We start from the raw sequence: 22711 nt of genomic DNA on the forward strand, positions 1-22711 counted from the left end.
ATTTTCAGGATGAAGAAGGGTTCTTAGATACAGCTGAGACATCTAGAGAGTCCAGGCATCTCCAAGGTCAGAGGACAGCTGAGAGAAGACTTAATCTCACCAGGGAAATAATGAGCTGGCTAGTGTCCCTTGTACGGCATTACCTTACTTGTACTTACTTTGCCCTATCTGAAACTCAGCAAAATGTCACTCCTTCGCAAATCCGTATGTGCCTTGCCGGAATGGAGATTTATGCATTTCTGAGCACTCTTAAGAATACCAAAACACAAATCTGAGTGTAGGAATGAACAAAAAGTTTTAGGGTTTTAGCAATTACACTAACTGTAAATTTCAGCTGTGACAGTAAGGACCTTCTTGCACTGCGGCATGAACCAAGGTTTAGAAAGTGGAAACTTTCTTATTTTCAATAAGTTTTCTTACTGAAACATTCTCCCTCAAAATTACCTCTCGCGTAGCATAAAATATCGCAGGGAGCTTCAGCGATATAATAGTTTGTCTGCCAGATGTGTACACATGACACAAAAGCTGACAGATACAGCTACAATGAGTAACACATCACCAGCTTAAAGCTGTCTACAAACAATGCATCATATTAAATCATTCATCCCTGCAGCAGCCACACCCAGGCCTGTTCATGGAGACACCTTCAGCGTCTCATTAGGTGCATGTCATAGGGAGGGCCTGGAAGAAACTGGTCAGGATAACCCATATAGTTCAAGTTTAATTTGTAAGATGAGACAACCCATTTACAGGTCACCATTGGAGGTTTTACAAACAATGGCAATTCTAACACAAGGAATGCATCAGCTGTGACACACAAAGGCTTTTACAACTTCCATCTAACAGTTCCATAGCTCAAAGCAATGCCAGGTTCTCTGCAACAGCTGTAGTGCAGTTTGCTGAACTTCTCACCCATAATTATTTGCTCTTTCAGAAAATTTGTTAACTGGATATGCTTTCTCTCTCAGTTTGTCCTTTGGCTCCTCCTAGCCTGACAGTAAGAAACCATGGCACTGGCAACATTGAAAAGTTCTTTCACAAAGTTCTGTTTGCACTAGAGTTACTTCCCACACCTGCCAACATACACCTTGAAAAAGGTCCCGTGTAGCAGGCTACTATCAGCATACCAACTTTAAAGCCTTTTCCTTTTTGCAGACAGTGCAAGAATGGCTGAAGATGACTGCCGTTGCAGGACTGATTCTCCGCAGAACTCACCAAAGCCCTTATAGCCGAAATGAGCACACATCATGGTAGCAGCAGACATCTGCATCTCCATGGCTTTCCTTTTAGTATTTGCAAATTATCTACAGTACAACTACTTAAAAAAAAAAGTCTTCCTACTGATGTATTATTGTACGTATCCTATATTTAACTTCAGATGCAGCACAGGATTGGTATTTTAGGACAGGCATAGGTACATGTACGTTCTTTATACAAGCATTGTTTCTATACAAATATCACTCTGCTGCTTTACTCAGTAAGAAATCAAACTTATTTGACACCTGTGCAAGATTTCTTTGGAAATCAGATAAGAAATAGTATGTTCCACAGCGTTCCTAATCCAGCCCAGTTACTTCAATTGTCCCATCATCTTTCCCCACTTCCACTTGAGAAAGTAACCAAAGTCAACAAAGGGCTTTGATCTAGTGGCTGATGTCTAGAAGCTGGAGACGATGCGCAAGCAGGATACACGTAGAAACAAGGGAACACTAAGCACAAAACCACCTCCTGCTCTTTCTTTCCAAATACACAACATCCACAATATATGTTCTCAATCACAGCCAACCTCACCTTGACATTAGACATTTCTACACTGCGGTCAGGCTGTAACATCAGCCTCACAGAGATTCCTCAACTAGCTTTAAAGTAGTTGGGCTCACATACACGTAACGGCGGTGCTGCTACAATAAAATACTCCTAAGAAGGTGGAAAAATACTGGAGGGTTGGGGCGTTAACCCACTAGCAGAGGATTAAACAGGATGACCGAGATAGTAGCTGCCCTCAGGTGACAGACCCACCCCTGTGGAAGCTGCCCTGTCTCTTCCAACAGGGTCAGTGAATGGCACAGAAATCCACTTGTAGACCAACCCAATTTATCGTCCAGCATGTTAAGGTAAACAAGAAGCACAGATTCACATGCCTTTCTGCCATCAATGGTGGCAGGAAGGATGTGGCAAGGGCAAAAGACACAGCACCTGAGTTACCACCCCACTTGATCCATCATTAAACATGCACAAAGATCGTGTGACCACGATGTTGTAAGCTTCACCACTCCTACCACTAGCAGTAGTGCCCAAACTTCAGTCACCCCTGCAGCTTGTATTCTCTTACTCTCTAGTGTGATCAGAATTTCTTGCTCCAAACATGCCAGCAAACCAGTTTACTAGGGCAATATTCAGCAATAGCCAATTTTGAGGGAATATTGAATCTGCAGACACCATCACTGAAAGAAAACGACACACAATCATCATAGGGACATGTGTGTGATGTGAGTCCCTAAACAGAGTTACAACACATCATCAACTTAGTTCTTTTTTTGCTAATGGCTTTGCATCTAAGCTACAATAAAAATGTCAATTCCAAAAGGATATAGTGCTTACTAACATGATTTCTCTAGCCCAGGGCAAACCCAACTGAATTATGCCATAAACTTTAGGAACAGTACATATTCATACATCTGAGAAAGAGCAGCAGAAGACTGTAACCAAATCTGGACTGCTGCTTCTACCCTGGGAGTCAGCTTGCACAGACATCAAAGCTTGATACCAAGAGCTGTTCTTCAACATTGGTAAATGCTGCTCTCTGCTAGTCACACATCACCTAATATTGGCAACAGTAATATATCATCTTTCCCTACATTTGTTCAAATTCTTGGTCAGCAACCAGAATTCCTTACCTAATTCTGCCATCACTGAATTGTGCTGGATAAACTGTACCTGTTTCAGAACAGGACTTAGGTCCTACTAAGGGGTCTTCTGGCAAAGACAGTGTACTGGCACCTGCCAAACTGAGTTCTGCTGCCGATTCCGATACAGAGTTCAGAAACACCACACAAACTACTGAAGGAGGGCACTGTGGTCTAAAGGAGAGAGAAGAGGAGACAGAATTGGGAGATCAAACTACAAATCCCAACTCTGCCACTGTCTCATTCAGATAGTCTCTTATAGATCACAGTGCCTTGTGAATAAAGCTGATCTGAGAAGACAGGATTCATCCTCAGGTTTGGCACGCAACTCTTGAGCAGGTCACCTAAATTTCCAGACACTGGTCTCTCACTTCCATGGGAAGATGTTTCAGTAAAACTGGTTATGTGATTTTGCAATTAGGTTGTGTTCTTTAATGAACTCTTAACAAATTAACAAGGCTAATGTGCTGAATTCCTTGAGTCGTGATCCCTCGAAATGCAATTCTTCCTCCACACTACCAAGCATCTTACTACTACATCTTCAAGTCAGGGAGGTGCCTTTGGTACAAGTAAAGAGAAGTCATTTGAATACTTCAGAAAAAGGTTTGCAAATACTGTAACGTCAAAAATACACAGGCACACCAGCTTCCCGACACTGCTTCCAAAAGGATAAAGTTGTAAGCACGGTGAGGATACCATGGGCAGGAGCTGTAGGCAAGGAGAATTAGCAGATGGGGAGCAGAGAAGCCTTAGCAGACCACCAGGTCATGCACCACTAGTAAACTTTCACCACCTACCAAAGGTGGAAAACAGATGGAAGGAGAAAGAGACAGATGTTTGGTTTTCATTTTGTTTGCAGAGAGAAAGAGGAAAGGGCTTATGACTACTTCTTGTCATGAACGACCACAGAGTTCATGCCCCCAGTTTGGTGTACTGGACTTGGCCTAAACCATATAATGCATTCTCAACCAGGACTCCCAGACTTGCTTGCACTGCTACCACCATCTACCGTAGCAGCAGCAGAGGTTCTGCTAGTGATGACAGCAGCAGCTCCTGACTTTCTGTTGAGCCAAAAAGCAAACACAGGAGAAAGTGTATTTCCAGCTTCATCCTTCAGTTGGATTGGACAAAGATTGGTGGATGCCTGACCCCAGTTCTCTGACTCTCAAGCTAATGCCAAGCTTTTGCACTGAATTTGATATTAGCATATTTGTCTTCCCCACAAGCTTGAAATATAGCATCTATAAACCTTACAAAGTCTTCTACTACTAAAGACCTGTAGCCTGCCATCTCCCTGTAAAATGACATACAGGTTCTCCTCATCAACTGAGTGCTTTAGAACTATTTAAATCTGCAACACCACCAGCGCCCAGCGTGGTAAACAAGCTGTACACCTTTGGACACAGCCTCTCAAGCAGGACGGGAACCAACTGGAGAAAGTCAACAGATGAGTAGATCCAAGAAGCAGGACTTCCAAAGGACGAATAAACTAGCAAGGATTTCTGAACAAAGAAAGGAGGACGGGATTTCTCTGATGTGTTAAAGGCCATTTGAAGAAGGAAGACGATAGGTCCGTTCTCCCTATCTGTGGAGACAGGAGAAGCAAAGGGCTTAAGTGCAGCAAGGCATGTGGAGATTAGTAATACTAACAGTAAGAGAAGGAACCACAAGGAATGGACCAGATAAGGAGGTTGTGGAGTCCCCATTATTTAATGCACTTAAGAATATGGTAAGCAGACATCCAACATAAATGCCTGTCATTAGGGGACTGGAGCATCTCTCTTACAAGGAAAGGCTGAGGGAGCTGGGCTGGTTTAGCCTGGAGAAGAGAAGACTGAGAGGGGATCTTATATATATCTTAAGGGTGGGTGCCAAGAGGATGGAGCCAGACTCTTTTCAGTGGTGCCCAGTGACAGGACTAAGGGGCAATGGGTGCAAACTGAAGCACAGGCTGCCCAGAGAGGTTGTGGAGTCTCCTCTGGAGATATTTAAAACCCGCCTGGATGTGGTCCTGTGCAGCCTTCTCTAGGTGAACCTGCTTCAGCAGTGGGGTTGGACTAGATGATCCCCAGAGGTCCCTTCCAACCCCTACGATTCTGTGATCTCACTCTAGGACAAAGGGAAGAATGAATTATATGATCTCTGGAGGACTCTGGTAACACTCTTCTGACACTTTGGGAAGTGAGTATAAGCACGTGCAAGCAGGCTGCTAATGCAAGGTATCTACGTAATTCATCTAGCAAAGCTTGCCTAGTCTTCTCAGGAAACCTCCTACTTATCTGTCACGGAACCCTAGACCCATAAACCTGCAGTTCCAAAAACACTCCTTCCAAACCATCCATCTCCTACAGACCCACAAAACTCTTGGCCAAGTTATAAGCGACACAATGATGATTGAGTCTCAGTAAGTGATGCACAGGGTGAAAGATCTAGGAAGTGAGCATGGAGCTAAGCACCAAAAAAAGGCAACAGCAGACAGCAGGCACGTTACAAACCACATGTAGAAACCACAGCCAGAGCCAGCAACTCAGCAGTTGCAAAACCAGCAGCGTGTTAGGTCACGAGGCATCAAACATAGGTTGAATATCACTCAAAAATGCCTCACAGACCATCAACAGAACATTATTTCTGAACCTGCAGAACACAATACTCAGTTATGAAGTTGTTTTCAGAACTTTAAATTCACCTTTCCCACTCAGAATGCTTCAGTCTTTTTCCATTCACATCATGGAGTGTTTTGATTCTTAATAGTAGCAACCAAAAATTTATACCAGAGGAAGTCCATCACTCTCCTGTGCTACGAAATACCACAAAATTTAGAGAACTGATTTTAGCATTGGTGATCACCAACTCACACAAAGGGCAAGTAGCTTCTTCATATCTTATTTATCTGGATTTTTTTAAAACAAAGTTATATTTACCATTTTCCAAAAGTCCTTAAAATAACAAATGCTATACATTTCCCCATAGGAGCCTTTTTCAGGCTTCTTTGGGTGTGGTACAACTTGAAGTGTAAAACGCAAAAATTTAAGAGAGAAAACCTTTCCAGGATGGCCTATAAAGACAAAGTAAACCTACATCAAGTGCAGTGGTGGATGCTGATGCCGATCCATTCCAGAGATTAAAACCAATATTACTCATTTCTACTGCTAAAGTATCCTATTCTTTTAACTATTGAAAACACAGTAAAACTAGTGCACTGACTCAATGACAAATGCTAGTTTCATAATGAGGGTGGAGCATGCAAGCAACTATAAAGGTTGCCCCAGTCTGAGACTCTCACTTCTGCTGGATACACTTGAAAGCTTTGGATTTTGAGTGAGGTAAGCATAACCTAAACATACTGGGTGTTTCAAATCTTTGAACCTAACTTCGATTACTTTTTCTTTCTTGGGAGAGCTGATCCAGAGGAAAAAAAATACTGCCTCTTTTCATCTAGGTTAAGTATTAAAAAATTCATATGGTTAGTAAACCAATGAACTAGGTGTCAGACGTATTTCAAAATTCTGATGCACAGCAGTGTTATTGTCTGCTTTGTCCACAGTTACTCTTCAAGAAAACATCCAAGAAACATGGAACATCTACTCAATGACAACCTTCTGAAGTATTTCACCCAGTATGCTTTACTGGAGGGCAGCACCTCTGCACTGTCCATTAGTGGGCTCAAAAATCTACTTCAGAATCAATTTGCACAGTACCTGAAGGTAAGTGTCACTTATTGTATTCACTATGCTTCCTACAAAATGGATAGGAAACAGGAATTACAAGCAATGATGTTGCAAGGCAGATTACCGTGCTCAAATGGTTTCACTGATACCATAAATAATCCTTAAATAAGGGTTGGCTTACAAAACTTCTTTCATATTAATGAACAGCAGCACCAAACAGATATTTGAGTAGGCAGCTCATAAAAAGGCCCTATGAAATAATATTTAAAAATCTAAGACGCTGTTTTGTTTGGGTTTTTTTTTATGTAAGTCAAATTTCACCTAGAATATTGCATCTGAATCTTATAAAATATTTTTTGTTTCAGTCTAAATGATAAATCTTGAATCTAGAAAATATTTAGAAAAATCTATAAACCAAGTACACCAGTAGGACAAATTTAAAAGTAAGGGACATGAGACAGTTTCTATCTAGATTAAGTTCCCACCATTGCAAAACAAAAGGTTTGCCATTACAGAAAGATGCCAAGTAAAAAAAAAAGGAGATGCCACCAAGCTACAGAGAAAAATACTCATTTCCTGTAGCTGGGAAAAAAAATCTAGGTTTGGATTTCAAATATATTCTCTGCTAGACCTTTCCTGGATTAGGACTGAATTTAGATTCTTTTGGTAGACAAATCCTTAAATAGTTTTTTTGGATAGCTGAAAAAAGCAATTTCTGCTAAAGGTCTGAAAGAAGTTGCACTTCAATAGAAAAATCCAGTATTTTGAGAATTACAGTAATCCAATTTAGTTGTTTCATTAACATAAAGTGGCTAATTAAAAACAACAACCACCCACCAGTTTTTTTTTCCCCTTAAAAAACATGTCATAAATTAATTGCAAAAAATTAATAAGAAATGTGATGCCAAATTCAGAAATACAATGCTTTTTCTACTAGCTGTAGACGATTTAGCACCATACCCACTTTCCCAGATATGTGGAAAAGCAAGTGTTCAGGAAAAGGAATACTGATTTTTTTCTGTCTGGACATCAGCATCTACTCTGTTTGCAGAAATATATGGCACCATAATAAATCAACATAAAAGCAGGACAGGACACGCAATGCATAGACATAAAGTCTTTTCTTTCTACAAAGAAAGAAAACATTTGAAAAACTTGTATTATAAATCAAAACTGGTCTTATATTTTTTAATTAGCCTGATCAGGGACATTATCAGAATACTCACTGCATCAGGATGTTACATGCAGTTTTACCAGACATGACAAACAAAAGCAGCTAATAATCTAAACTATATTTAATACATTTGAAATAATTTACCAACAGTGAATACAGTATTCCTAGTGAGGAGGGGAAAAGGTGAGGGAAAGAGACTTTCAGGTGCTGGTCCAAAGCCTAACAAAAGTAGCAACACGTTTTCAAATAGTGTATGCAGGGCCCAAATTAGTATCTAATAAAGCAGTAGGTGGTATGCATATTATTTTTTGCTGCTGACTGTGTACATGCTGCAGCTGCTCCACCTGCTCCCTTTCCTAAATTCGAAATTTACCCACAACACTGAAGTAACCCGTCTGAGTAATACTTGATACTTCTAAAATGGTTATCATATCTTTGTTAACATTTTTGGCAGGCGACAGCAGGCACTGTGTTTCTAGTCTAACCAGTAAAACTGGTAAATACAACACTACCAGTAAAACATTCAAATAACACTGACTGTTATTGACTGCATCACTTCTTGGCAACATTCTTCGTAGGAAAATAGTCGTGCCAGTCTTTTTATTTCATTCTCTCTCTTTTTTTTGTTTTAATTCTTTTCCTTTAAAAACAGGATTCATTCTCACTTGATAACATAATTAAATCGATGGACAAAAATAATGATGGAAGTGTCACCTTTGATGAGTTTGTGACACTTGTAAAAAAGATAACTGGTACAGGACAGTAAGCATCTGCAAGAATGAACACTGCTGCTTTGAAGGAGAAGAGCCTGGCGTTCGTGTACGTTATACATACACCTGAAGCCACAGATTTGCTACAATTTTAAAAAGTACGGAATAAAGATTTGACATATAACAAAGTATGTCTGGTATTGTGTTTCCTGCACATTCACTAGCCACACTTTCCAGCTAAGCTGCCTCACAATTAGTTCAGAACTACTTGTTTCCATTTCATGCTACATTTGAGAAAGTGTTGTTTAACAAATCCTACTTTACCTGAGCTATGATTTTGACCTCTAGAGCAATTCAAATCAAATGGTTTCTAAAGCACGCAAAACAAAAGATGTATCTTTCCATTTGAGGAGTGTCCTCTAGTGTATACTACCCAATACTCCTCCCAGTTCAGTTTCATCATTCACATAATGCAACACTTCCATATGGTAAACTGTTCAAATTTTTAAAACCTAAAGTATTGATTTTCAATAACGATGTAACAATGCTAAGTATAACGACCGTAACATTACATGTTCATTTTAAATTATATTTGTGTAAGTTTGTACTTCTTTTATTATGACTTGTAAATGGGAATACATATATATAGGAACTGAGTGATTGCTATTGCAATTAAAACATTCCTTAAATTTATTTGGTGCAGTTTTAACCTTTTCATTGCATGATTCCCTGCAATCCATGTATTTTCACAGATGTAATTCATGGACGTTATTATTTACTTTAAGAGGAAATTCATGAAATAGAAGAGAAACAAGAAGAACAATAATTTTGAGGACAAGTAATTCAGTGAATCAGGCGCTAATCCTACCAGATAATTTCAAATTTTGGACTGAATTTTAACACCAACATGATCCATTATCCTGATAAATCAGTCAGATCTCAGAGCTACTTAAGGACTCAAAGGCTCAACTTAACTGCAAAGCCTATCAAGTGCATTCAAGATGCCAGATCCCATGCTACAGTGGTTTCTATCCCTGAATTTCCCCTCCATGAAATGATACATAAAGTACTCCACACCAGTGATGCATGAATAGGAGCCTCAAAAATTATGATATTTGTACATGATACGAATGTTCTACCAGGCTCCTGGGCCATTCTTGTACACAAACCCTTCAGCTGCTTAAATGCGTTATGTTTCTTGGAAAAAAAGAAAAGAAAATCTTAATGTTTATTACTTTTTCCTGGTTTATGAAAAAAATTGATTCTAAATTAACCATATACTTTGATTTCAAAACTAAATACGCTAAATACGCATATATTTGCTTACTAAGCTACAGTAGCTACTTTACACACGTAAGTAAAACCACGGCATTTTAAGAAGTGCTTTTGCATCAGTGGGACATACGTTTCTTTTCCTTTCTTAGGCAACCTCAGAAATTTTTTAATTCAATCAGGTTACTGACATCCTGAATAGGAAATGAGGGCATTAAGAAACAAACATGTTATAAGAGTGTCACCTACTGGCAAAATCTATTTCTGCACATTTTTGTGAGTACATAGAAAATGTATTTATTTTACCCAGTGCAGTATTTAATGTTTCATGATCCTATATACGATACAATAGGTCATGAAGAACAATAGTCACAAATACAATTAGCTTTTTTAAGTTAAAAAAAAAAGTGTGTTAAAATTGTTTCCGGAAATAGTCTTTTTTTTTCTTCCTAGAACTGTATTAGATGCAATTGCAATAAAATTGACAAAGAACATAATTAAAAGGCTCATCCAGAAAAATAAATCTGAGTTTAATAGCAGAGGAAGATGAGGGAGATGGAACAAAACAAATAACTCTTCCCATCCAGTGAATCCAGCTCATTAGTAGCTCACAGACTATACAGTTTCCCTTTAAAGGAGTCAATTTTAAAATTCTCATTTGCAACAGAAAACTCATACTAAGCACTACTCTCAAGCAAATGCATTACTTTTCTGAACAGCTATCTTCCCACAAAGAACAGTAACAACTGACCTACTATTTTTATCCAAAAAGCTAGAAAGTAAAATAAAAAGCTTAAGAATATATAATGGGAACACGATCTGCAAATAATCAACAAAGACAAGATCAAGAACTTGAGGGACTGCCACCAGCGCTCATGTACCTCCCTCATTTTCCCTGTTGAAATCAAACCTGTGTTAAAGAGGAATTGAAGCCAAAATCTTAAGGTGGTATTCTGATAGTGTAAATAGTATGGTCTGGTGAATACAGATAACTGCCATATCAGAGGTCTTTTTTTCTTTTGTTCTTTAGAGTACACATTTTTAATTTAAGCCTAAATAAAAACATCTAATAGCAACTCCGACTCTCCCAGATACAGGTTATAATTCACAGTTTATTAATATTTTCAACTTCTTGGTCTCATTTCCTTTAAGTTTTCATCACAGATATTCAACTTCAGGATTTCTTTCCCTACAACATTTTAAAAACACTATTTTGGCTGTTTTGCATTATTAAGTCATTCAATTACATTTTTTGTACGCACAGACTACTATTTTTTCAAAACAATTTGAAATCTTCACTCTACAATACTTGCAGTCATTTACACACCAATATAATTTATATCAATAATCCCCCAAACAAGCAATATAGGGTTATACAGGGTTTCCTTTCTATATAAAGTTACTCATGGGTGCTTTGGCAGAACCCAGGTTGAAGAGCATTGTTGTAATGACCATCAGTAGAAACAGATGAAGAACTAAAATAAAACAGATATTCAGCATTGCAGGCAACTCTCTACATTTTCACATTCAGTTGTGCATTCATTGTTGTTCAAAACCGAACAAGTCACAACTGCCTTATCACACAAGAACTTTTTATAACGCTCAAAACTTTTTACTCATGCAGACAATGCTCTACTATAGCACAATAATTGGTGTTATTTTAATTGAGACACAGTTGCCAGTAATATAGTTTCTCATTATTTCAGCCACCTGTTTTTCCTTTGGAAGCCTAATTCTGAATTACATGATTACTTGACAATCTCAGGTTTTATTTCTAACAAAAAGGTTCAAATTTCCATAGATGCAGACAAAAGGGAAGCAAAGTTGACCAAGATATTTTACATGTACTTTAGAAGAAATTATCAACGTTGGTGAGGCAAGCTGTGAGTATTTGAATGCTTGGCAAGTTAAGACGCGATGTAAGTAGCTGCATATCTTATGGTTGCCCCTGACTTCCCTTGCCAAACTACATATTTGAACTTTTGCCTTTTCCTTTTTCTTAAAAATAAAAGGAAATAGAACTACTGTCTCACCAGTGCCCTTCTTCTCCCTCTTCAGTTTCCAAAGGAGCAGGAACCAAAAGAAAAACACACTGCTTTGGTCCTAAGTTAGCACTCAGTTGAACCACATAGTGGTATTATCAACAAGGTATTATCAGTGCCAATATGGTGTTTCCAATTAACTTTCTTGGATAATGAAACATCTACATCAGTTTGGTAGTTCACAAGCTTCACTAATCTGCTTCTCTTCCAATCATTTTTATTGATTTGTTATTATACAGACTATCTAAACATTTTTTAGCACAAGGGCTCTGCTAAAACAGATTATTTAGCAGTTGTAAGTACTGATAGTGCAAATTTCCTTCTTGGAATGATTTACATCTGTTTCTTGCCCAGAACTGGGATGTCAAAGGTCAGATTAAGATGCTGAAATACAACTGGCAATAACCAATTTCAGAACCTGAATGTAGCTCTGAACAAAAGAATATCCATTACATGTACTGCAAGCATACTGCTTCAATTGTAAACGCTGTATTAATCTTCCGACACATACATTCATGCCATTATTTTCTTCATTTTATGTCGACATAACTTTAACATATACATCTTACTTGCCCCTGAATGCAAACTGCAAATCTCTCAGTTAACTACTTGTGGAACAAAATTTTGTCCTAGACAGACTGCACTAACACACACTACAATTTCTGCAATAGAAGAAACTGCCAGTAGGGCTGCAGCAGACTAGCATCCATGTTCCTGACCTTCAGCTACGTGCAGAGCTCTGCATCAGAGCCAGCTACTGCAAACAACCCCTAGAATAATGGAGAGCGCCCAGCAGTTCCAAAGGGTGACTCACCCCTCACGATGATCTGACTGCATCCTGGCAAGGTACCTGAAACGTGACCAGCTGAAATGCAGTCATCAGAAGTTAAATAAAACTGTCACTAAAAAGCTCTGCAAACAAAGATGCCCCAGAATCAGTCTTCTGTACTATCCTTCTTGCTTCCCAAAAAATTTACAGTAAGCTTTCAATATTTTACAACCTATTGTTACTACAAAATTGACCCCTCCAGACAAAGAATACGTCTTTACATACTTTCAGGAAGGGTGAAGGAAGAGAACTCTTATGACAGCAAACCCCCAAATTTGATGCCAAATGAAAAATTTACCTTTGTTCACCTGAGGCCATTCCCAAATGCCACAAAGTTTTAGCAGCAAGTCACACTGAAATTCTGAACGTCTCTAATTCACCTTCAAAAACTCAGACTACATTATCTCTCCTATGCATATAAACAACCTTGACAAAAACTCAAGAGCTTTAAAAATCTCCTACTTGCGTGTTTCAGACTAAGCAAATGCGGAAAAAAAGTATATTTTACTTACAAATCCCAACAATACTCTCCTGAAGGAAATTGATATAGGAACAGTAGGTCATTAGGAACAACTCAATTTATCACTAGAACCGATGTTTACATCTTACACCAAGATACTACTTTATTTCTCACACGCAGTTTTTCAGTTCTCTTTCATTTTCTTAGAAACCCTCTATTACCAATCATTTTTAAGTTTTAACTGTTATGACAATGTGATACCATACTCTCTGAACTAGGAGATACCTGGAAGAACTCCACACTAAAATTCTACCATTGGCATATGATACAGAGAACCCTGTCATATCTACAGCATTTAAATTTTTCTCAAAAGGTGGAATGAGAGATGCATGGGGGAGGAGGGGTGTATTAGTTATTTATACTATTTGTATTTTCCTTTATATAAAGGGATGACAAGATTTTTCAGCAGCTTTCCATATAATCCTTATCTTTTTATATAAAATTATATTCTGAGAATAGCTTTGTGCTACACTTTCCAGCTTCCCTTTATATTTCATTCTCTAGTAAAGCCAACCTAATCACTATTGTCTACTCCCAGCATCAGTCTACAGCCAAGGAAACTATCAGAAAAACTACAAAAACAAAGCTAAGGCAAATCACAGAAATGAGCAGGTGAAAGCAAGGGACTATTAAAAGAAAGTACCTTTTTAAACAATACTGAATAGGAACAGTGGGCACCTCTTCATGTCCTGCTATGTAAATATACAGATAGACCTTAACTTACACAGAGTTAACTCTCTTTCTAATAAAAGATGTATGTTCACAAAACTTATGCAGGGAAAAAAAAAATCAGTACTTACAACTGGGTTTTTTGTGTCTGGGTCAAATTCTGTAGAATTTGCATCTGAAACAGAAGTTTAAAACAAACACAGTACATTTCCATTGTTCAACATGCACGACAGACTCATTGTAACAGTTCTGAGGCATTTCAGGGCTTGTCTGCATTTAAGCTACAATCTTGAATGTTGAAACACAATACTGTACCACTTTTGAAGCAACTACAGGAAGCATATGATCTCAGTCACACACACTCCCTTTCCTAGTTCCGAAAATTTTTTCCTCTCAGCTCTTAGTGGTAGAAATTCATTGGCAAGCTAAAACTCTTCATACTACTACTGCACTGGCTATGGTTTGGCGACTCCACTTAACGAAAGCAAGTGAGAAAACCACTTCTCACTTTTTACTCCTCACCACCTGCACACTCCAGAAAGAGATTACAGAGGTGAACTGCAAGCACGTTTTCTCCTACTCTCAGATTGAGAAGCAGGTTTCAAGCAATCTGCGTAATAAAGAATTCCTACTCCCCGGTACAGAAAGGGTGCTTAGCTCTTGCAACATGATCATTTTCAGCTAAGTACCTAATAATCACAGCATCCACACAGCATATCTAACAATAGATACACATTTCCCACACAGAGTAAAACTTCTTCTAAGCAAATCATATTCACACTACCATACCAAGCTCACCTTTCCAATTCAAACAGTTTCTTGCAAATTCCACAACTGCTAATTGCATTCCCAGGCAAACTCCTAGGAGAGAAAACAAAAACCCCAGAATTTAAGAGGACGAAGAGCAGGACTAACAAAGAACTTGCTGTTCTGTCTTAAACTTGACTGCTTAGAAATCTTACTATCCAGTGTATATACACAGGCTTACAAAAAACCTAAAACAAAAATGGCTGCTCCACTTAAAACTCACTCTTCAAACTTGGCATACTGAATACATGCGACACAATTACATGCTTTGAGCCCTTTAGATTTTTTTTTTCTCCCATCTATTTTATCATTAATTACTGTAAAGACAAATGAAAGCTGAAAGCCTAGGAATATCCAGATTCAAATACTGCTTTAGCAGCTAGTCAAAGCAGTCACTTACTTAAAAAATTGTAAGAAACAGAGTAGGAACCAAAGCTTCAGAGGCATTTACGCAAACAGCTCTCAGCTTACAGGCCAGATAGCATCTTCAGGCTTTACCATAATAAAATACACCAGTAAATCAACAAAAAATATTTAATAGGGCAAATGCATTCAAAGATACCTATGTTTTCTGCACACTGATTAATATCTATAATGATACTGATTTAATTACAGTAAGAAGGAAAGACTCTCCACATAATATGTCAATATAGCAACTAAAACCTTTGGAGTAGGGATAGTCTTTTTCCTCCTTCCTTATACAGCAGCTGTAGTGCGTGACTATGACCCTAGGCATTATTTACACAGCAAATATTCACAACAGCACATGTGCTTCCCTCAGACAGGATCCTTCCCTAGTGTGCATTTGGTGTTGTTTGTTATTTTAATCAAATCAATTAGCTTGCTATACACCTCCAAAACGCAGTAATTTCTGAGTCTAATGATCTTACCAAGAAAAGGTTTTTTCTTTGTTCTTGCCCAGGAGATAGCTTGGAGTTTGCCTTCCGTCCCCCTAATGCCAAACCCTCCTGGGACCAGAATGCCACTGTAATGATAACCATATATAAAGCAACCATCATGTAGAATCAAGCCAGCAAAGGAAGTCCATACAAATTGAAGACAGACTTCTGAGGTTACAACAAAGCAAGCACAATGCACAAAAGGCATGTCTTGTCCCACCACTCAGAATACACAGAACTGAACTCTAAATTTGGAGATCTGTCTCATCTACCCACTGCAATTCCCATTCGACCAAACTCATGCTTCACAGTGAAATTCTCACTGCTTAAATACATATTGCGTAAATAAACTAGCTACTTATTCACTACTCTAGGATCTTAACACCAAAACTTTATCTACTAAGTAATACCGAAGAAATAATGCATTTTGACCTCAGACAACACCCCTTCACAAATGCAAATTGAAATCTCAGCTATGACTCTTAACAGAGAGGTTTGCAGAGTGACACAAGCATTTACATTTATCTATTTTATCTAACTACTTTTCACTATGATGCATGTTGACAAAGAAAAATTTTTTACAACTGACCTGCATTGTAAAGAAAGTCTAGCTATCAAAAAAACCAAAACAAAACAAAACTACAACTTGTCTGAAGAGATTAAAGCAGAGTTTAAGGATATAGGTTGATACTATAATTTGCTATGTCTGAAGCTTGTCACCAACCATGCACATCTATCCCTTTCTGTAAGTAACAGAACTTTGGATGCACTGAGAAATGATTCACTGAAGCATTTTTCATCACATGAAATAAATATCATAATCTGCATTTGGGATACCGAATACCCAATGCCACTTACTCTGCTTTGCACAGTTTGTGCCATGCCTGGTGATATTTCACAGAGTTCTCCGCTTCTGTAGAACGTTCAAGTTCTGTTGAATCTATGTACTAATAAAGAAAAGCATGCAATAAAATAGTCTTTACTTACACAGAATGAGCAGCATACACTACATAACCAACATTTTAATATCATTAAGACAAACTATTAGAGTTTCAAGTGAATTTCCCAGTAAACTTCTAACAACTTCTCTGAAGATCCAGTACCTGCCCTGAAGACCCAGTATTTGCTCCAGGTCTGGCACGCAATCCATGCCCCTTCTTTGCACATAACTCCAAAGTTCTGCCTGTCTCCAGTCCTCATTTTGCTATCCTCCAGATAAGGAGACTTGCTAGAATGCTTCGTAACTGTGTACCCAGGTTTTCTTCCTATGGAAATCAGGGCACCAATCAAGGGGTAATGCTGACCTTCTCCTGACATCCAAATGAAATGTGGCCAGGATGTTCACTTTCCTAGGTTTTGGGTGCCACAGTTTACCTCATCATAAGACTAGATAAACCTGCATTGTCTAGCATTTGAGAAAGGCTTTCCTAGGGACTGTTGTGAAAACATCAACTGTAGAGAGGGAAGCAGACACATTATCTGAGTCCTGCTAAAAATACTGCATTAGAATCCCTACTGCAATTAACAAACACGGCTCCTGAGGTACCACTAGAGCAAATGAGTGAGGCAGCTATGTACTGCACTGGGGACACAAAAGATCGGAGTTTGATTCTTATTTTTTTTGTCAGAATAATGTAATTAATAGCATTCTGCTGTAGAGTCCATCCCCCATAAAAACTAGATCATCTGAAATGACAGAACTCATTTGTGTGCAGAGAAATGAAACCGACAAGAAGATTGTTGAAAGTTCTCCAGATACGATTGCCTTCTAGCAAATGATTCCTGCTTTCTCCATGCTCCAGAAGGCATCAAAAATACAACAGAAAAATGACTACTTATGAATGTTGTTATTACTAGCAGGATACTATAAGATAAACTAAATGGACACTTTATCACGCTGGGAGGTCAGAAAAAGAAACTAATTACAGTTGAAGTTAATTGTGATTTCCTTGCCAAACATATTGAGCCAGCACATTTATCACTTCAAGCAGCATCGACATTTCATCATTCAGATGGATGCTAGGTTGTGAGCTGGATACCGCACACAATATTAAATAGTTCCTCCAGAATACAGGATTATACAGAGAACCTTTAGACAAAAACACTAAAAAGGAGGTTGGCACATGCAGGTAAGCACAGTAAGAGCCCTTGCCTGTTAACATTTCATCAGCACACTGGAGCTCCAGCAATCATCAATTCACATGCTTGTTAATGCAAGTGCTCCACCAAAGTTAAGACTAGCTACATACAAAGCTAACCACACATTTGCAGACTTGGTGCCTTTCACTTTTTTTGCTAAAAGCAAAGTTACTTTACACATCATAGAAGCTTCCCACTGCACAGCTGCTAGCATAAAACACTATTTAGAGTGACAGAATGACGTAGGTCAGAAAAGGCCTTAGGAGGTCTCTAGCACAGCCCTCTGCTCAAAGAAGGTCAAATTAGAGCAGGTTGCTCAGGGCCATTTCCAGTTAAGATCTGAAAACTTCCAGGGACTAATTCTGGCTGTTCCCACTTTCTTATCTTTCATGCACACAAAAACAACTTTTTGGAGTACTTGCTCCATAATCTCCCCAAGGAATGAGGTGAAGCTGACTACCTGCCATTTCCCCAGATCCTCCTTTTTGCCTTTTTTGAAGATTGGTGCAACATTTGCCCTTTTGTAGTCATCAAAAACTTCCCCCAGTTGCCATGACCCTTCAAAGCTGACAGGAGAGTGGCCTCTCAATGACACCAGCCAGCTCCCTCAGCACTCTGGGATGCATTCTGCCTGGTCCCATGGACTTGTGTATGTCCAACCGGTCTGAGCACTTCCCAGCTATATGTCTATGTACATCATGGAGGAAAACTTACCGTGGAGGACAGTGTACCTTTTTCCTACAAATATATCTTTTTTTTTTTTTTTCCTCCATGATACCTCCTTCTATATCCCTTCACAGGAAAGGAGACAGCTTAAGTCTTAAAGCATAAGCTATTTCTTCCCTAAGCTGAGTTTCTGGTGGTTGGTTGGTTGTTTTTATGTTTTCCATGATACCTACGCATTGGCTTCCTAGTCACACAAAGTTTCCTTGAATTCGCTTAGTCCTTGTAATTTCAGACATACTTTTTAGCAGTGAACACCATGCATAAGTTCCTTAGTATGTAGACAAATATTTCCTCTTACTAAACACGATTTTTTTTTGTTTTCTTGAGTGGTTCCCTAGCTGTTTTATGTGATAGGCAGCAACCAGTTCTGTGTCTCTATACTATTCAACATTCAACATACCTCACTGAGGACAAGAATAGGACACTAAGATAACCAGTTTCTGATTTTTTCCCTTTTCTGTTGATAGCAAGGGCTTCTTACCCCTCCCCTTCCCCAGAGAATAAATCAACCCACTTCTCCCAGTGAAGTCCTACAGAAAAAATAATTCAGATATGCTTTTGTTTGTGCACCTCTGCATGCCTTCCCTACTTGGAAAGGTTCTGGGATGACATCAACAATGAGAAGCAAAAGATGAAAGATTTGCAGCTGACTGATGTGCCTGACAAGTTGCAGAATGCTACTGTGAGAAAACAACAGGGTGATTTCAGAGCCCACAACAGCACAAGCCACAGCAAAAAGTACATTCTACATCTTCACCATCTGATTAACAGTCCATCAGAACCAAGCAGTGATGTAGAAGGGTACAAAACGTAATTGGTTATCTTGGTACAGGGCTAGTCACCTTCTCCACCAAGTCACTGCAAAGAAAACACCTCAGGTGATGCATTCCTGGTGACCTGTGTTCTCAAGCAAACAGAAGTATGTTACCAGGTTTCTAATACTAGGAATTCCTTCTTCAGTACTCAGTGTTTAGGGAACTTATCTTCTCCCAAAGATATTGGAAATATCACTGTAAACAAGACTCCCATGTATTCATTACTGTGTGCTTCATTAAAGCAGTACGTATGTAGCCCTGGTTGTTCTAGGGGCTTCCACTGCTTCCTTCCGGGGTAGACGGACTGAGACAACAGAACGGTGGCTATGTCTTTGGCCTGCTGCCTGTTAGGCCTGTTAAGCCATCCTGGATATTAACAACCTTCCTTGTCAAAAAGCGATTAGTTCCAGTGAGAAACTTTCTAGAGCTGAGTGGAAACAGCCTTGTACAAGCATACCTAAGCAACCCATGCATAGCTTTTGACACAGTGAAATATTCCTTTCAGTATCTTCTGGGTTTTATATCATGAAAAAGGAAATGATCAACAAAGGTCACAGGGTTCAGCCATTTTCAGCAATTACCAAAATGCATAAACACACGAACTTGCCTCGATCAGAGACAGGCTCAGACCAAAACTTACTGAGTGCAGTACAACCTGCAACTGCCCACTTTGATCACCATTTAATGAATCGCTCTTAAGCGGCATGTTGTTGCTGATACTTTGTGACAATTTATTACAGTTTTACTACTGCCAGTTGCTAAAATGTCCTCTGTACCCATTAAGTGATAACAATACACACTTCCACACTGCTTCTCTACCACAGACCTGCCATTCCTAGCAACAAAACTCAGCAATGGAAACTGATAGTTCCACCAGTGAGAAAGCTGGTAACAGTTTTTCCCCATGTAGTTCAACTTTCTGTTCTCACTAAAATTAGACAAATTAGATCCCTAAATAGTCCTTTATTCAAGGAACTACTGTCTTGGAGAAACTAGGTTTATGGCACAATTCCGACATCATTAGAATCCTGCTGAAGATAAAATGGACAGCTCTCAGAATATTAAGTGAAATGAAGAACAACAGCTTCTAGCACCAAAGGTTAAAAAGAAACTAAACTGCTTTCCAATTTACCTATTTTCTCCTGTCTTTAAGCTAGTCTCATTAACATGATAAGCAGTCTCATGAGAACAAGTGAAACTTTAGATAGTAAGTATAAATTTGCAGGTAAAGTCTGCTTTTTCATCAGATCCAGTTTTGGGTAATTACAGTGTTCCCTTCAGCTAAGTTTAGTTTCAAATAAAACAAATAAATCTGTAACCACTTCTTTTAAAAAAATGAGATGCTTGGCCAGTATGTATTTATCTGCATGATTATTTTTCTAATTTCCACATGAGTTAAAACTGCCTGACATGACAGGAACAAGTATATTCAAAGTATTCCTGAAAGCAAAGTCCAGAAATATCCTCACCATTAAATCCAGTTTGTGATTAATTGCCAGTGCAGAGTGTTCCAGAGCCTTGAAAACAGATGCATAGCAATCACTCAGTTTTGTGTACTTGCCAACAAGAGCTATGGAACACACCTTCAGCAACCTTTCGTACCTGGCAAAAACAAATTCCTTGGTTATTACACCAATTTTCACAAAGAAAACATTTCAACAGTGTTCACTTTTTCTTTAACTTCACAAAACATCTTCTAAAATCTAAAAACTAACAATGGTTTTAAACACAGACCATTCACAAGTGCTGATCAGCAGCGTGCTACTGACCCCAGTCCAGTCTGGTGACTTCACAGCAGCTAAAAACCTAACTTGAATTAAAACACTTTTAGAAAAAAACAGCAGGAGTTAGAATACCTGTCAGCCATTTTCTTCCATTTCATTAGAAGATCACTTGGCTGGTCATCAATAGGTAAATTTAACCTCTGTTTAAAATATTTAATGATGCCTTGCTCCTCCAACAGAATTGGTACTCGGTAAGTGGAAGAAACATCATGGATAAATATCACCTAACAAAAAAGATTAAAAAAATATCAGGAGTAGTCAGCACGGATTCATCAAGAGAAGGTCACACTTGATCAATTTGATTAACTACTGTGATGAAGTGACTGGCCTGGCAGATGAGAGAAGAGCAGTGGATATTGTCTAACTGGACTTCAGAAAGGCTTCTGACACTGTCTCCTGTAAGATCCTCATAGACAATCCGTTGATGTACAGGCAAGATGAGCAGACAGTGAGGAAAACTGGCGGAATGGCTGGGCCCAGAGGGTGATGATTAGCAGCACAACATCTAGTTGAAAGCCCATAACTAGTGAAGTACCCACGAGTCAGTACTGGTTCCGGTCCTGTTTAACATCTTCATTAATGATGTAGATGACAGGGCAGAGCGTACCTTCAGCAAGTTTTCAGATGACACCAAAGTGGCAGGAGTAACTGATATATCAGAGTCATGCTGCCATCCTGACAACAGGCAGGAGAAATGGACTGATGGGCACCTCATGAAGTTTAACAAGGGGAAGTGCAAAGTCCTGCACCTGGGGAGGAACAACCCCAGGCACCAGTATATGCTGGAGGCCACCCAGCTGGAAAGCAGCCTGGCAGAAAAGGACCTGGGTATCCTGGTGGACACCAAGTTGAACATGAGCCAAACAACTGTATCCTGCACTGCGTTAGGAGGAGTGGTGCCAGCACGCTGAGGGAAGTGATCCTTCCCCTCTACCCAGCACTGGTGAGACCACACCTCAAGTACGGGGTCCAGTTCTGGGCTCCTCAGTACATGAGAGACATGCACATACTGGAAAGAGTCCATGGCCCACAAAGGGCCATGAAGGGGATTAAGGGACTGGAGCACCTCTCAAATGAGGATAGGCTGAGAGCTGGGACTGTTCAGCCTAGAGAAGAGAAGGCTTCAGAGTGGAGGTGGGAAATCTCATCAATGTACAGAAACACCCAAGAGGAGGGTGCAAAAAAGATTGTGCCATGCTCTTCAGTGATGCCTAGTGACAGGACCAGAGGGAACGGGCACAAACTGAAACACAGAAGGTTCCCTATGAACATCAGTGAGGGTGACCAAGCCCTGGCACAGGTTGCCCAGGGAGGCTGTGGAGTCTCCATCCTTGGAGATACTCAAAAGCTGTCTGAATAATGTCCTGGGCAACCAGCTTTATGTGGCCCTGCTGAGCAGGGGTGTTGGACCAGATGGCCTCCCTTCCAACCTCAACTACTCTGTGACTCTATGACAGCAAAAAAATGGGAAAGGTGAACTGAAAAGATTGATCCCCTTGAGATCGTAAACCACCATTCTAGACATAAAATAAACTGTAGCTTCTTCTCTACTGGCATTGCACATAGCTCCAGGAAGAAGAATGATGGTGTATCTAATCCTTCAGTTCACAAGAAATGCAAGATCATTCTAGGGAATATATAGACATGTGGCCAGGGTCTTCTGAAATCCAGAAGTGGTTCATTAATTTTAAGACATACAGGGGACTTAAGAATGGCTTTGCAGAAATCTGATGAATATAGTTAAGAAAAGG

At 39.3% G+C, this 22711-nt stretch overlaps 1 protein-coding gene across 2 annotated transcripts in view; it reads right to left on the reverse strand.

The window, feature by feature from the left end:
• The window catches only part of CTPS2 (CTP synthase 2), a 79472-nt gene that overhangs the window by 42439 nt on the left and 14322 nt on the right, over positions 1-22711 (reverse strand). For both annotated transcript variants that reach the window (XM_009940652.2, XM_075428935.1), the window contains exons 8-13: positions 21033-21184; positions 20646-20778; positions 16355-16443; positions 15488-15582; positions 14589-14651; positions 13922-13965 (exon numbers count right to left, since the gene is read on the reverse strand). In XM_009940652.2, the coding sequence (XP_009938954.1) occupies positions 13922-13965; positions 14589-14651; positions 15488-15582; positions 16355-16443; positions 20646-20778; positions 21033-21184 (576 nt within the window). The remainder of the gene's footprint in view (positions 1-13921; positions 13966-14588; positions 14652-15487; positions 15583-16354; positions 16444-20645; positions 20779-21032; positions 21185-22711) is intronic.

This window comes from Opisthocomus hoazin, chromosome 1 (genome assembly GCF_030867145.1).
Source record: "Opisthocomus hoazin isolate bOpiHoa1 chromosome 1, bOpiHoa1.hap1, whole genome shotgun sequence".
Taxonomy (NCBI): domain Eukaryota; kingdom Metazoa; phylum Chordata; class Aves; order Opisthocomiformes; family Opisthocomidae; genus Opisthocomus; species Opisthocomus hoazin.